This window comes from Emydura macquarii, unplaced genomic scaffold, assembly GCF_026122565.2.
Source record: "Emydura macquarii macquarii isolate MOO-44397 ecotype Brisbane River unplaced genomic scaffold, CSIRO-AGI_Emac_v2 contig_2676, whole genome shotgun sequence".
Lineage (NCBI taxonomy): Eukaryota > Metazoa > Chordata > Testudines > Chelidae > Emydura > Emydura macquarii.
Window position 1 is genome coordinate 28,676,803 of NW_027132813.1, and position 13,562 is coordinate 28,690,364.

A 13,562-nucleotide genomic window follows, 5' to 3' on the forward strand; every position below is an offset into this window, starting at 1 on the left:
ATAAGGCAACACCTCCTACTTTTTCCCCTACCTGTCCTTCCTGAACAAGCTGTACCTTTCTATACCAATATTCCAGCCACGTGTATTATCCCATCAAGTCTCTGTGATGCCAAATATGTCATAGTTGTGCTTATTAACATGCATTTCAAGTTCTTTCTGATTATTCCTCATACTTTTCGCATTAGAAGACAGACATTTAAGATACTGATTTGATTTCCCCCTTATGTTCTCTTGTCTCTCCCTTATCCTTACTGTAACGGCCCATGCTCCCTCCAGATTCCAACCCTTCTCCCAGGTCTCCAGGTTTTTTACTTACTTGGGGGCTTTTGTCACCTGCCCTCATCAAACCTAGCTTAAAGCTCTCCTCATTAGGTTAGCCAGTCTCTATTCAAATATGCTCTTCCCCTTCCTTGGATAAGTGGACCCCATCTCTGCTTAGCAGTCCTTCATCCTGAAAAACCATGTCCCGGGCTCCCCAGCTATCTCCATAATGCACTATAGCTAAAGACTCCCATGATGTAACTGCGTCCCCTCAGCATGAAGGGAGACTGTGGTGCATCATAAGAGCATAGCCTAGAGAAGAAATGGGAGAATGAGGCATCTGAACCACTACATCTATGAGGCAACATTTACAAATTGAAATATTTTGATTTTCAGTGGAAATATTTTCCATGGTCAATTTTGTGCGGATAACTAGTAACTTTTCCATAGAAAAAGCCCATTTTATGACCATCTCTAATTCACAACACTAACATTTTTTAATTTGTTGATTTTTTTGTGCTCAGCTTCTCAACCTTAACTTTGTATTAACATTAGCTTTTGCTAATAATTCAATAAATTGTATTCTGAATGCTTTACAGAATTGTTTGGGGCTGTTCATGGCAAATGCGTAAAAGATACACGTTCATTCATTTTAATCAGAGCAGCATTTTGATAAGTCACATGACAACAGCTACCGTTTGCCATGCTGAAGCTGTAAATTGCATTAGTAAATGTAAAAAATAATTAGAATAGGCAGTTCTGAATCTCCATTTCATTTTCTGAACTTGTATGTCAAGTAAGATTCCTAATTTTAATCAAGAAATCTTTGAGCCAACATAAATTGCAATAGGCTGCTTAGCATCGATATTCCCCTCCCTCCCTTTTCACAAAGACACTTAGAAGGGCATTGGTTCTACTTCTAAAATAGAAGAATTTAAGATAAACACAGAAATAGCCTAACTGCCTCAAAATGGGGGAACAGGAAGTAAAAGGAAGAAAAGTAAAAAGTGGATCTTTAGGAACCAACAAAGTTTTGAATAACTTTTACTACACCTGGAATGGTCTGTCTTAAAACATGTAAGATACAAAAAGATAGCCTCTCCCAAGAGGAAACTGTAAGCAGCTCTGAGACCTACCTGGGAAAGCAGGTGAATAAGCACCTAATAAGTTTGATCTACCATGCTATAGAAGGTAAACGAGGAACGGGTGAACCTCAAAAGTTTTTACATGCATTTTGAGTCACAGGGTTGGCTTAAGCAAATCTGGGTTCTTTTGCATGCAGTTCAGTTGGGGTCAGCTGTAAGGTGGAAGATTCAAATTCTCCAAAAGTACCTCAAACGTGAGAGATTGAGTCATAAAGGCCTAGGGAAAGTTGCAAAGTGTCTAGAACTGGTGCGTTTGTGCAGGCAAGGTTGGGGGAATATTGGATTTAAGTTTCCTACTAAAGAGCAAGAGAGGTAATCTATGAGGTGCCTTTGCCTAAGTTTCTTCTGTCTGAATTCAAAACAGTTAGAACTATTTAACACATTAGTTGCAGGCTGCAAAGTATTCTCCATACACACAGGAAGGTGGGTCTCCCCTATACTGCTACGTGTTTTTGCGTCTGGAAGTTTGTAAAACAGGAATTATAAATAATGTTCTAGATGATTCTTTTGTTCAATTTTTACTGTCAGCTTTGTACCAGAACAATTAACAAATGACGACCCTACTAAAAAATTAAAACAAAATGATTATTCTTGCTAAATAAAAGAAAGCAATAGCAAACTATATTTGCATTTCTTTCAAAATATATTGTATCCAAGTAGCAAGCAGTAGCAAAATACATAATTGTACAGAAGTAACAATGAAATTAAAATACAAAAAAAGGAAATGTGTGGTTTAATTTACAAATGCAAATACAAACATAACATTGAGATCAGGGCTTTCATGTAGATATTTTTTTTAAAGAAAAATGGAAAAAAGAATAGTACTGACGTGAACTGATTTAACATTTACTGAACTCTATTTTTAAAGAATATTGTTTTATTTTTATTATAGTTCAGTCCAAAAAGTAGCAAAAGCATTGAGATCAGGTTAGGTGGAGATATTATGTATTAACTGGAATATAGTAATACCCTGCCTGAAATGTCTGCTCTTGGACATTAACTGAGAGTTATTGGCACGGGTAATTAAAGAGCAATTCAATTTTTTTGTATGTCTGTGAGGAATGACAAGAGTAACACAAACTTCAAGGTCTCTCCCACAGATAAGCCTTGGCAAGAAAAGGCAGAATACCAGCTGGTGTTGTAGCACAAGCATTTTACAGATTAAAATACATGGAAAAAAAAAAAGAACGTCTTGGTCCATTATTGATTACATTTAGAATACAGCACATATCGTCTATTCCCAGACAATAAACTTAATTAAGATAGAAACATGCCACCTGCGTTCTTACATGCAGAAAACGTAAGCTAACTATCCTAATGGTGATATTTGCAGGAGCTGGAGACAGAGCTGAGCTGGTATGAGCCCAAACCTTGAGAATTTACTCTTGGTGACAATATAACTCAACAAAATCCAGCCACATTCAGAAGCAGCAGCAAAATGAATCTCAGTCCAGGTTTTCCTCTGACAGTGTACTATGAAAGCCTTGGGAAAGAGCAGCACAGCCATTCACTCAGCCAGTGTAGGAACAAACGTCAAAGGGCAGCGTGGTGTCACCACAGGTGAAGATTCTACCATCATCTGCCCCTCTGTATGTATGTGTGCAATACTGGACACTTTGTCTAACAGAGCAAATACAGTGCCCCTGTGTGTGTACATATATATACACGTGTATACACACGTGTACATATATGTATAGCGGCAAAGTAAGCTTCCTTATATTGTTTCGCCATTGAACTACAGGCCTGAACCAGAGGTATGGTCTCTAGGGATGAGAGGAGGAAGTGTCACCTTTAGGTTTCAGAAGAGAATGTTCAATCTTTCAGCCCATTCAGTTTTTGGCCTCTATTCTGCAGCTGGTGCAGTTTGCTGGTGTTTGGAATGTGGAATCCCACAAATAGGAACAGGACCATGACCTGTGATTATTTGACAGGCCATCAAATATTTATTGGTAGGGCCCTATCAAATCACAGCCATGAAAAATGCGTCACGGACTGTGAAATCTGGCCTCCCGCATGAAATCTGGTCTTTTGTGTACTTTTAGTCTACACTATAGGGTAAACACATACAAAAGTGCACAGAGTATCTCAAACTGGGGGTCCTGACCAAAAAGGGGGTTGCCAGGCTATTGTGTGTGTTGGGGGAGGGAGGAGGATCGCGGTATTGCCACACTTATTTTTGTGCTGCAGCACAGAAGTAAGGGCGGCAATACCAAAACCCCCCTACAATAGCCTTGTTTTTTTGGGTCGCGACCTCCAGTTTGAGAAATGCTGAGACTTAAGGGTTTTTCATGTTTCTATTTTGCCATTTTAAAATACATATTCATGCCTTGTTACACCACCATGAAATTTAAGATTTAAATATCTGAAACCGTGAAATTCAAGATTTTTAAAGTGCTATGACCGTGAAATTTACGAAAATGGACCATGAATTTGGTAGAGCCCTATTTATTGGATGGTAGCAATCTTCAGTCACTGCTGACTCGTACTGCATTCCAGATGGTGAATCAGGCATAGAAAGTTCCATATCACATCATCAGTCCCATGAGACGTCCAGTGTCTGGAACATCAGTTTTAACTTTGAATTTCCTCACTTTTGATGGTTTGTGTCAGAGCCTTCACTTTTTAAAAAAAAGTAGTTTTCTATTGCCTGAGAAAAAATGCATATTTAGACTCACGTAAATGCAGTAGCATGCTTATTTGCATCTCTAGCTAGTCTCAAAATACAAAAAAAGACCCATAACCTTCAACAAGGTAAATTAGAATATAACACACATGGTGTTACCCCTTGGGAATAGACCCTTGAATATTTATGATAAAAAGCATGATTTTTACATGGTACATTATGTATTTTGCTATGTATACCATGTATATCTTCTCTCCCTTGCACTTTGTGGTGTTTAATACTTTTGTGAATGCACATTTACCTGATACATCACAACAGCTCCTGCAAATTCATATTCTGCCTTTTTTCAAAGACAGAAGGTTTGTCCAGAGGGACCATAATGATCCAGAAGGTCTCTGCTATCTTGAACCAATTTGCACAAGTCTCTTAAGTTCATGTTCTAATATTCTTTCAAAATAATTCAAATGACTATTTTCTTTCTCCCCTGTTCCATCACTACCAAAAAAAGATGTGGTACACAATACATTCCAAAGGAAATATAAAAGGACTGACAACATTGCAATTGCCAAAACTGAAGCATTCTTGGTAGCATCAGACCCATGCTGCCCATCCTTGTCTGTTGATGTGTGTTGTACCCCTTATTCGGGATATACACCACTGAATATAAGGCAAGATTGTGCCACTAAGTATAAGCCCATGTTGGGTCTGTGTAAAGTTGCACCACATCAGGTGCACAAATGGGAATGCATGTGCCACACCACTCATCAGCAACAAGCTCTCATCTGGGACCAACATGCTTTGATGGCTGCTGCAGAGGGAGGCAGTGCTATTGGCCTACCTAGTTCCCATCCTTTCAGGAGGGATTAAAATTGATAATCTTTGAAATGAGAGTGCTAAATTAAATAAAGAACTCACTACCAGAGATGCTATCCTGTGTGCCAAGTTCCCGCCGTGACAAGAGTTTTACAGTCAAAGTTGAAATGCTCAAAACTGGGAGTTTTAGACTTAGATTCAGCTAGGTATTTAATGATGAGCCTAGCTATAAGCACATAGGTAGTTCCATTGTCTTCATGCACCTTGCTGAATCAAGGCTTTCAATGGCAATCACTTGGTTTTAGACTTTTTTTTTTTTTTTTTTTTGGGGGGGGGGGAGGGTTAAAAATGCAGTTGGATCTAATCCAAAGCCCACTGAAGTCTATGGAAAGAGTCCTCGACTTTAGCATGTTGGGGATTAGGATCTCGTGGAATGAACATTCATGGGAAACTGGATAGCTCAAATTTCAGCCAAGATGGAATTGACAAAGAGTTATTAGCACAACACAGCTGCTTGGTTGCCATATGTAAAATAAGTTGGTGGTCTCAGTCATGTCTTGTTCCTAGTAGATCAATATAGTGCCAGATCTGATGATGGTTTAATTGTCAGCACTTTTGAAAATCTTTCCCTAAAACCTTTAAAAAAAGGTCCTCTCCCCACTCAACAACCCTAATAAAGTTTTTTTCTTCTCAGCAACATGTAGTCATAGAACATAGTCACAAACTGGGGTGAATTTTTCTTGGACTGAACACAATCGGAAGGGCGCTTCATTCCATCATAGGTTTGAGAGAGTGGAGGGGAAACGAAACATTTTGCTTTAGCATTAGTCTTTCAAAAGAGGAGCCTATGAATTCTCAAATGATCATTTCTTAGGGAAAAATGAAGCTATAACACAGAGGTCCATTGGTACCAGCTGGCAAAGGGTTCACTGTTCCTCAACAGCAATTCCCAACTGGCCTGGCAACCTGACTACACCTAGCACACTGCTACAGTAATTATGTATAAAGAACATCTTGTGAAGTCTTTATGAATGCCAGGGTCACAATAGTCATTAATATTGTTGTGGAATGTATGCACAGATACCAGGTGAGACGTTATGCATATACATATTGAAAATAGCTTCCTAAAAGTATGAATCAAGGAAGGTTGACAAACAAGTTTCTGACACACATAAGGATGTGCAGTCCCTTGTCTGCATGGGTTGACATGTAAATAAAGCATTGTAAGACAACACAATGGAAGCCCTGTTCGCATGTGAAGTCAACATGAGGACATGAAGTCAACAGAGTCAGCACACCAGGGAATAAATCGTGGTAAGTCATCCTGCCTCTGGAGTCAAACAACAGATATAAAGAGAAGGCAATAGGAAACCATTTTATCCTGCACCCAAGGAAGTAAATGGACAGCATGTGTACGTTCATGAAAACAGCTTTGGTTGGAAATATTGCAAAAGATATTTGGGGTAAGAAACTTCTTTAGACAGAGGGTTAGTCTGTTAAAGTTAAGTTTAGTCCCTAGGAATCATTTATTATTTTGTTTTATAGGTAACCTTTCTGTTTCCATTATCTTTATTCACTATCTATTAAATCTTAACCTTTGATAAAAAACATACGATGTTTTTCACTCTAAATATCTCGTAGTGCTGTGATTTTATATAGGATCTGATCCTGAGTTAAATCAAATAAGCTGGTGTGTGCATTGTCCCCCTGAGAATAGCAAATCTGGTATTTCTGTGGCCTGGTCTACACTGACTGGCAAATTCGGTGGCAGTTGATGGGAGCTACTCTATGCAGCTTGCATAACTTACATTGACTTCCTAACTTCTGTTCTATGTTCTGTTTCCACTACACTGTGCCGATGGGAAATGCGTATGTGTCAACACAGTGCTACGCTTTTTCTGGAGGTGGTTTTAATACATCGACTACTGGATTGATTGAGCGTGTCTTCACTGCCACTCAATTGAACCGAATAAAAATCGATCTGACGGTGGCAAATTTGCCGCCGTCACTGTAGACATAGCCTCTTGAGTAGCCAGTGACAGAGGCTGGATATCACAAGGTAGTGCTTCAGTGGGACTTGGGGACTGGGGTACAACTACTGTTAATCTGCAAAGCAAAGTAATAGCTAGCATTGCCCTGAGGAGATTGTTTGGGTGGCTAATAGACTGGTGGTGACAGAGAGCTGATGCCTATGTAAGCACAGATAAATCTCTCTCACTGGAGGCAGGGGAGCAAGAAGGTAGTTCACTGTCCTGGGTATCCCGAGAAAGTGTCACAGATGCTTGTTTAGGCTTGTATGGGGTGAGAAAGCCATGACCCTTCACCTTCAATATCACAGCAAAGAGATTCAATCACAGTGTTTCTTTCTCCAAACAAAGATGCATCTAAATAGAATGATCCAGCTTCTCAGAGTGCCTTCCTTCCAGGTCTCCAGTAAATATGCCCCTGAATATTGAATGCCCTCAATAAAAAACAATGTTGTGCTTCGCAATTTCTTCTTCATTTGAAGCCAGGCACTTCTATCTTTACTAATACATTCAAATAGCCTCCTCTATGGTATTTTTTCCAAAGCAGTTCCGAATATAAGCTTGTCATTTGATTTTGACCACCCAAGACTTCTAAACGTCACTGCCAGGGCATTTCTTTCACTCAATTTTTAAAAGGGGCATTTGCATTTTACCTTGAATAAAAAAAGTGTATCCAATCATCAATGCTATAGTTTCCATTCTTTCTCTTGATTTTCTGATTGTACTAATTATTAAGTTATGTCATCACAGACAGCTTATATTAAATATTCTTTTATTTTTTTTACTTACTGTATGTGTTTAGAGAACTCAGTACATCTCAGACTTGCAGATGTAGGGGCAGAGAGAGTGAGCGTGAGCATGCAACTCAAAAGGCTAATAACCCCCATGTTTCCCCCCAAATTTCAGGTCAGCTATTTAGTATCTGATCTAACTACCAATAGACATCTATCATGCCTGAGGTTAGACTAGGTATTGTCACATCTGCATTCAGCATCCCTGCCATGATAAACTCTGGAAACATGAGGAAAGACTGTAGAGAGAATCCCTTTGCAGTGACCTTCATTTATATGCTTCACATTTTCTCTTTCTAATTAATCGTCACTTTCCAGCCCATACTAAGTAAATAGCTTATAGGGCACCTAGATCAGCAGCGGCACACAAACAGGAGTTTACAGGAACAGCCAAATTCCTATTGGCTACAAGTGCCTAGGAACAGAAAAAAAGGTGTAGCTGATAATTAACGTTCTTGACTGTACTTCTATTTACTAAATTAGAGTGGAGAGAGAGAGCAGAACAGAAATCTGAGAGCTGCTATGAGGTCACTGGTTTCCAAGCTGGTAAGGCTGATGTTTAGATCTTTCATTCTTTGAAACAGCCTTCTGAGAGACTATAAATTCCCTCATATCCCTATTTTCTGCTAAATACGGGCCTGATGGCCCTACTCAAAACTTTTTATTGAGTTTGAATGAGAGTATAAGGCTAAGGATTCTTATCCTGATTTTCAGGAGGATCATTTCTCTCTCTCTCTCTCTCTCTTTTGGTGTTTTCTAGTTCCCCAGAATACTTCAATAGACTGGCGGGGCCTGTCTCTGTGACAGCCTCGCTACTAGTAGCAAGTAAGCTGGTGTCCAAGATAGGTAATTACCTGATAAATTGTAGGCCTTAAAAACCAACCCCAATCTCAGAATCATAGAATCATAGAATATTAGAGTTGGAAGGGACCTCAGGAGGTCATCTAGTCCAACCCCCTGCTCAAAGCAGGACTAACCTCAGCTATATCATCCCAGCCAGGGCTTTGTCAAGCCTCAGCTTAAAAACCTCTAAAGATGGAGATTCCACCACCTCTCTAGGTAACCCTCCTAGTGAAAAACGTTTTCCTAATGTCCAACCTAGACCTCCCCCCTGCAACTTGAGACCATTGCTCCTTGTTCTGTCATCTGCCACCACCGAGAACAACCTAGCCCCATCCTCCCTGGAACCCCTTTCAGGTAGTTTTCAACCCCCTCATTCTTCTCTTTTGCAGACTAAACAAGCCCAGGTCCCTCAGCCTCTCCTCATAAGTCCTGTGCTCCAGCCCCCTAATCATTTTGGTTGCCCTCCGCTGCACTCTCTCCAACTTGTCCACATCCTTTTTGTAGTGGGGGGCCCAAAACTGGACACAATATTCTAAATGCAGCCTCACCAATGCCGAATACAGGGGAATAATCACTTCCCGTGACCTGCTAGCAATGCCCCTCCTAATGCAGCCCAATATGCTATTAGCCTTCTTGACAACCAGGGCACACTGCTGACTCATATCCAGCATTTTATCCACTGTTACCCTCCAGGTCCTTTTCTCCAGAGCTGCTGCCTAGCTCGTCGGTCCCCAGTCTATAGCTGTGCATGGGATTCTTCCTTCCTAAGTGGAGGACTCTGCACTTTTCTTTGTTGAACCTCATGAGATTTCTTTTGGCCCAATCCTCCAGTTTGTTTAGGTCACTCTGTATCCTATCCCTACCTTCCAGGGTATCTACCACTCCCCCCAGCTTAGTGTCATCCGCAAACTTGCTGAGGGTACAATCTACTCCATCCTCCAGATCATTAATGAAGATATTGAACAAAATCGGCCTCAGGACCGACCCCTGCAGCTCAGAAACACAGTTACGAATGGGTCTGACCATCTCTCAAATAGACACAGTGTAAATAAAATGGTCTTTTAGTCTTTGGGAAATCTATTTGCTACTGATTTTCCCTTACATGTCTCATTCACTAATATACTCAGCAAATTTAGTCTTTATTTTTAATCTTCCAGTTCTATGCAAGCACAGTATGCACAGTATAATGCAGTACCTAATTTGTATACACTAGGCAAACCAAATTTTACCACATTGAGATATCACATTATTAATAGCCATTTCCTTTAAATAGTCTTCATTTGGCTTTAATCTTTTCTTGTGCATGATCTTGTGAGAGAAAAGGCTTTCACTCAGGGCTGTATTTTTATATGAAAATATATCATTTGATTTTATACTTTTTTGTCCCTGTGTTATCATGAATATTTGCAATGAATGATTTATGAGTTATATTTATGATTTGTGAGCTATTTCATATTTTATCTACTTGCCTTCTCATCTGCATATACAACATCTCTGATGTTGATTGATCTCATTTACATATTAATCATACTCCTATTTTCAAAGATATTTTGTTATAAGCTGTTTACCCCCAGAGTTATAATAGCACATAGATGTATTTTCAAACTGAGCTCATCTCCATATATAATTTTTTTGTTAACAATATTTCACCACGTTGTCACAGACACCCTATTCAATGATATCTTCACACTTTATATAGATCTGACATATGGGATTTGAGTAAATAAAGACCATGTAAGTGGTTTACAACCCACTTCACAGTCCAATGAGTTTAATGACGTTCTGCAAGTACCAAACAAAAAAGGAAACCAGCAGAGTTTGTGATAAGCAAGTGCCAACAAAACTAACTGAATGATCAGACTTGATTTTATTCCTAACGGGTGAACTGTGAGACCATTCAATATGTGACCCCCTTTATTTTTTCTCCTGATGATTGTTTGTCGCATTCAAGTGATGAGCAAAGCTAAATAGTCCTTTGAAATAAAATGTAGTAGGCCAAATTAGCCCGTGTTATGCCAATTCAACTTGGGTGATCAAATGTTTCAGCGAATTGCTATAAGATTCCCTTTTATGGGCCCATCTACACCAACAACTTATATATAGATGCCCCTTGACGGCAATACAGTCCTCCCAACATGGTTTAATCATGGTTTGACCTTGGTGGATCAAGTTGTTTAACTATGTTCCTGGACCATGAACACAAGCACTTATGAGGGTTGAATCTAAGCTAAAAGACCAAACAGTGTTTTAAACATGATAGGAGCTATTGTGTTGTAATCAAGTACCTCAACATGGTGATAGTTACACACTACCATGCAGATGGGACATACAGCATCAGTTCAAATTCAGCCTATTTTGTTCAAATGTCACTCAATGACCACTATTCAGTGACCTATGTTGAAATGTACTGGTGGTCCATGTGCAGGGCGTAATGCACAGATATCCATGTCCACAAAAACACTTCTGGCACTAATTGGCATCTACACTGGCAATGCGAGAAGAGAAGTGGACACTGAATGGGCCATGGAGTCTGGGCAACACTATCACCTTAGAGGTAGTCCTTCGACTACTTCATAGCCGAGACTGCACTGATGGGTTGTTATAGAGAAATGTGGTGTGACTGCTGCCTAGTCAAAAAGTCAATTAATTATTTCATCCTCTTTTAAAAAGGAAAAATGTTATTTTCACGAAGAGCCCAATCTAATTGCACAACACCAACAGAAGCTTTTACATTGACTTCATTTGGGAGTTGAACTGGGAACAAGAAGGGAAACATCAAATTTAAATCAAACACATTATTTTGCTAAGAGTCTGAAGTCACATTACAGTGTGAAATTCACAACTGCTAATCAAACAGGCTTTTTTCTCTGTGCTTCCCATGAGACTTAAACATGCTTAAAGTTAATCATATTCTTTAAGTATTTTACTGAATTGGGATGGTACCACCCACATACTTAGAGGTAAGCAGGTGCTTAAGTGCTTTGATGAATCAGGAAGGCTGCCATTATAGGGCTCTGTGGTGCTGAGCGAACTGGACCAATAAAATGATACTACTGGGCAGAGTGATTTAGGCTGAAGAGAAAAACCACAGGGTTGCATGCAAGATTGAACAGCAGGCTGGAGGCAACAATCGGGGAGCTGGGGCAAGGAGGATGGTGAGAAGCCAGGAGCCAAGCAGGAAAACAGAGTAGATGATCACAATAGTCCCTTCTGGTCTTATAAGCTATGAGTCTATGAATTTCTACAGCAAGAGAGCACCAGACAGATTATTTGTTCTTTTTTTTCAGTGGTGGAAGCACAGTAGGAACTGGGCTGTGCCATAGAGATAGTACAGAAATGGGTGCATTACACATCTGTTCACCATTAACGCCCATAATTAATCATAACAGCTCTATGGCTCTTAATTATATCTACTTATTCCTCATGGTATCTGAGCCCTAAAATTAATGGGAAGTGGATGTCTAAATCCTGTGGGTGGCTTTGAAAATCTCAGCACAAATCAGTAACACAGAACACTAGTCCAATTATTCACTGCTGAAATAGAAATTGGCTGACCCATAGTTCTGAATAGTGGTGCTCTCCTCACTGATTCTGAGTTGATCTACTGTAATGAAGCACAGAATTTTCAGATTCCCACGGACTTTTGCTATCACATTTTACTTGTTAATTGTGCTGACAACTGTATGCTTATCTCAACTCTTGCCCAAACACTATTTCTTGTGAATGTATAGATGTATTTGTGACAACATTGTTTTGGAATTGGCTTATGCTTTTGTTTCAATTTTCCACAGATCTGTAACTAGATGAAAAACACATTCCTGCAGTGCAGAGAGTTAGTGGCTTGCTTACAGAACAGGGCAGCAAAAGGATCTGCAACCCCAAATCACTGTTTAAAATAACACAGTTTGCTTCACTCTGAATGAAATACGTACATTTTCTCTAGGTCACCAAGTCCTGAGAAAGCTCCTTTTGCAATGACTCTCACCTTGGTGAGGACAAATCTCCTGAAAATAAAGAAAAAACATGCAGATTATTTATTACTTATATCAGAATACTACCCAGTGGCCCCACAGATTCACTGTTCTATAGATTGTAAATTCTTCAGGCCATAGATCATCTCTGCCTCTGTGTCTGTACAATCTAAGATGACGACGACGAAGACATCTCAACAATATGGATAACTCCCTATGTGGCCCTTATGCATTAACTGCTTGCCCTGAGCAGGGGGCAGCATGCGGTTGTGCTGCCACTGGAGCATACCAGGAAGCCAAATGTCACTGAATGACTCACCATTGCCCTTTTGGTCTCCCCACTGCTTTGGCAGGGAGTAAACGGTTCTGGTTCCATACCTGGGGCACATATGCTGGCCAATGCATTGTGAGGCAGGGGATTCAGACATTCCCGATCACCTCCCGATCACCTCTTCTTTTGCACTGTGAATGGCAGAATGGGTCACTGGCCCAAGACACAAAGGGGTTGCCTTAAACTCCTTTCCCTTGCATAACCACACAGGTCAGGCCACAATCTGGCCCAAAATAATAGGAGTGCACAGACGGAATTGGGTGTCAGCTAATATCTACTGTGGATGTAACTTTAGGATATACTGCATTTATCCATTTGTGCTTATATTTACCCACAATATTCCACAGAATGGTGGTGGAACTAATAAGAACTTTAGAAAGTACAACATGGGTCACGAAAGATTCTTTCCCATATTGATCTAGACAGTGTTTTAACACATTTTTAATGGACAGCTGTAAAAAAACTAGGAAGAACATAAATGCCAGTGCACTACTTTAGGCCCCTTCTGCTAAGCAGGGCTCATCGCTTTTAACACAGTAAACACAGGGAACTACAGAAATATGCTGTAGTGCTTGACAAACAAAAAGGAAAGGTGTCTTTGGATAACAACATTATTCTAATTCATGGCTTTTCCTCCACAAATATAGTCATTTATAGAGCTGAAAAAATAAAGAATGATTTGTGCTAAAATTACCTCTTTATCAGGTTATATAACACCACCCGATATGCCATTACGCATTAGAAGCCAGGACACAAA

General features: G+C 39.8%; 1 protein-coding gene across 2 annotated transcripts in view; it reads right to left on the reverse strand.

Moving 5' to 3' along the window:
* Positions 1 to 13,562, reverse strand: part of FSHR (follicle stimulating hormone receptor) — a 121,491-nt gene that overhangs the window by 67,385 nt on the left and 40,544 nt on the right. For both annotated transcript variants that reach the window (XM_067565117.1, XM_067565118.1), the window contains exon 2: positions 12,436 to 12,507. In XM_067565117.1, coding sequence (XP_067421218.1) covers positions 12,436 to 12,507 — 72 coding nt within the window. The remainder of the gene's footprint in view (positions 1 to 12,435; positions 12,508 to 13,562) is intronic.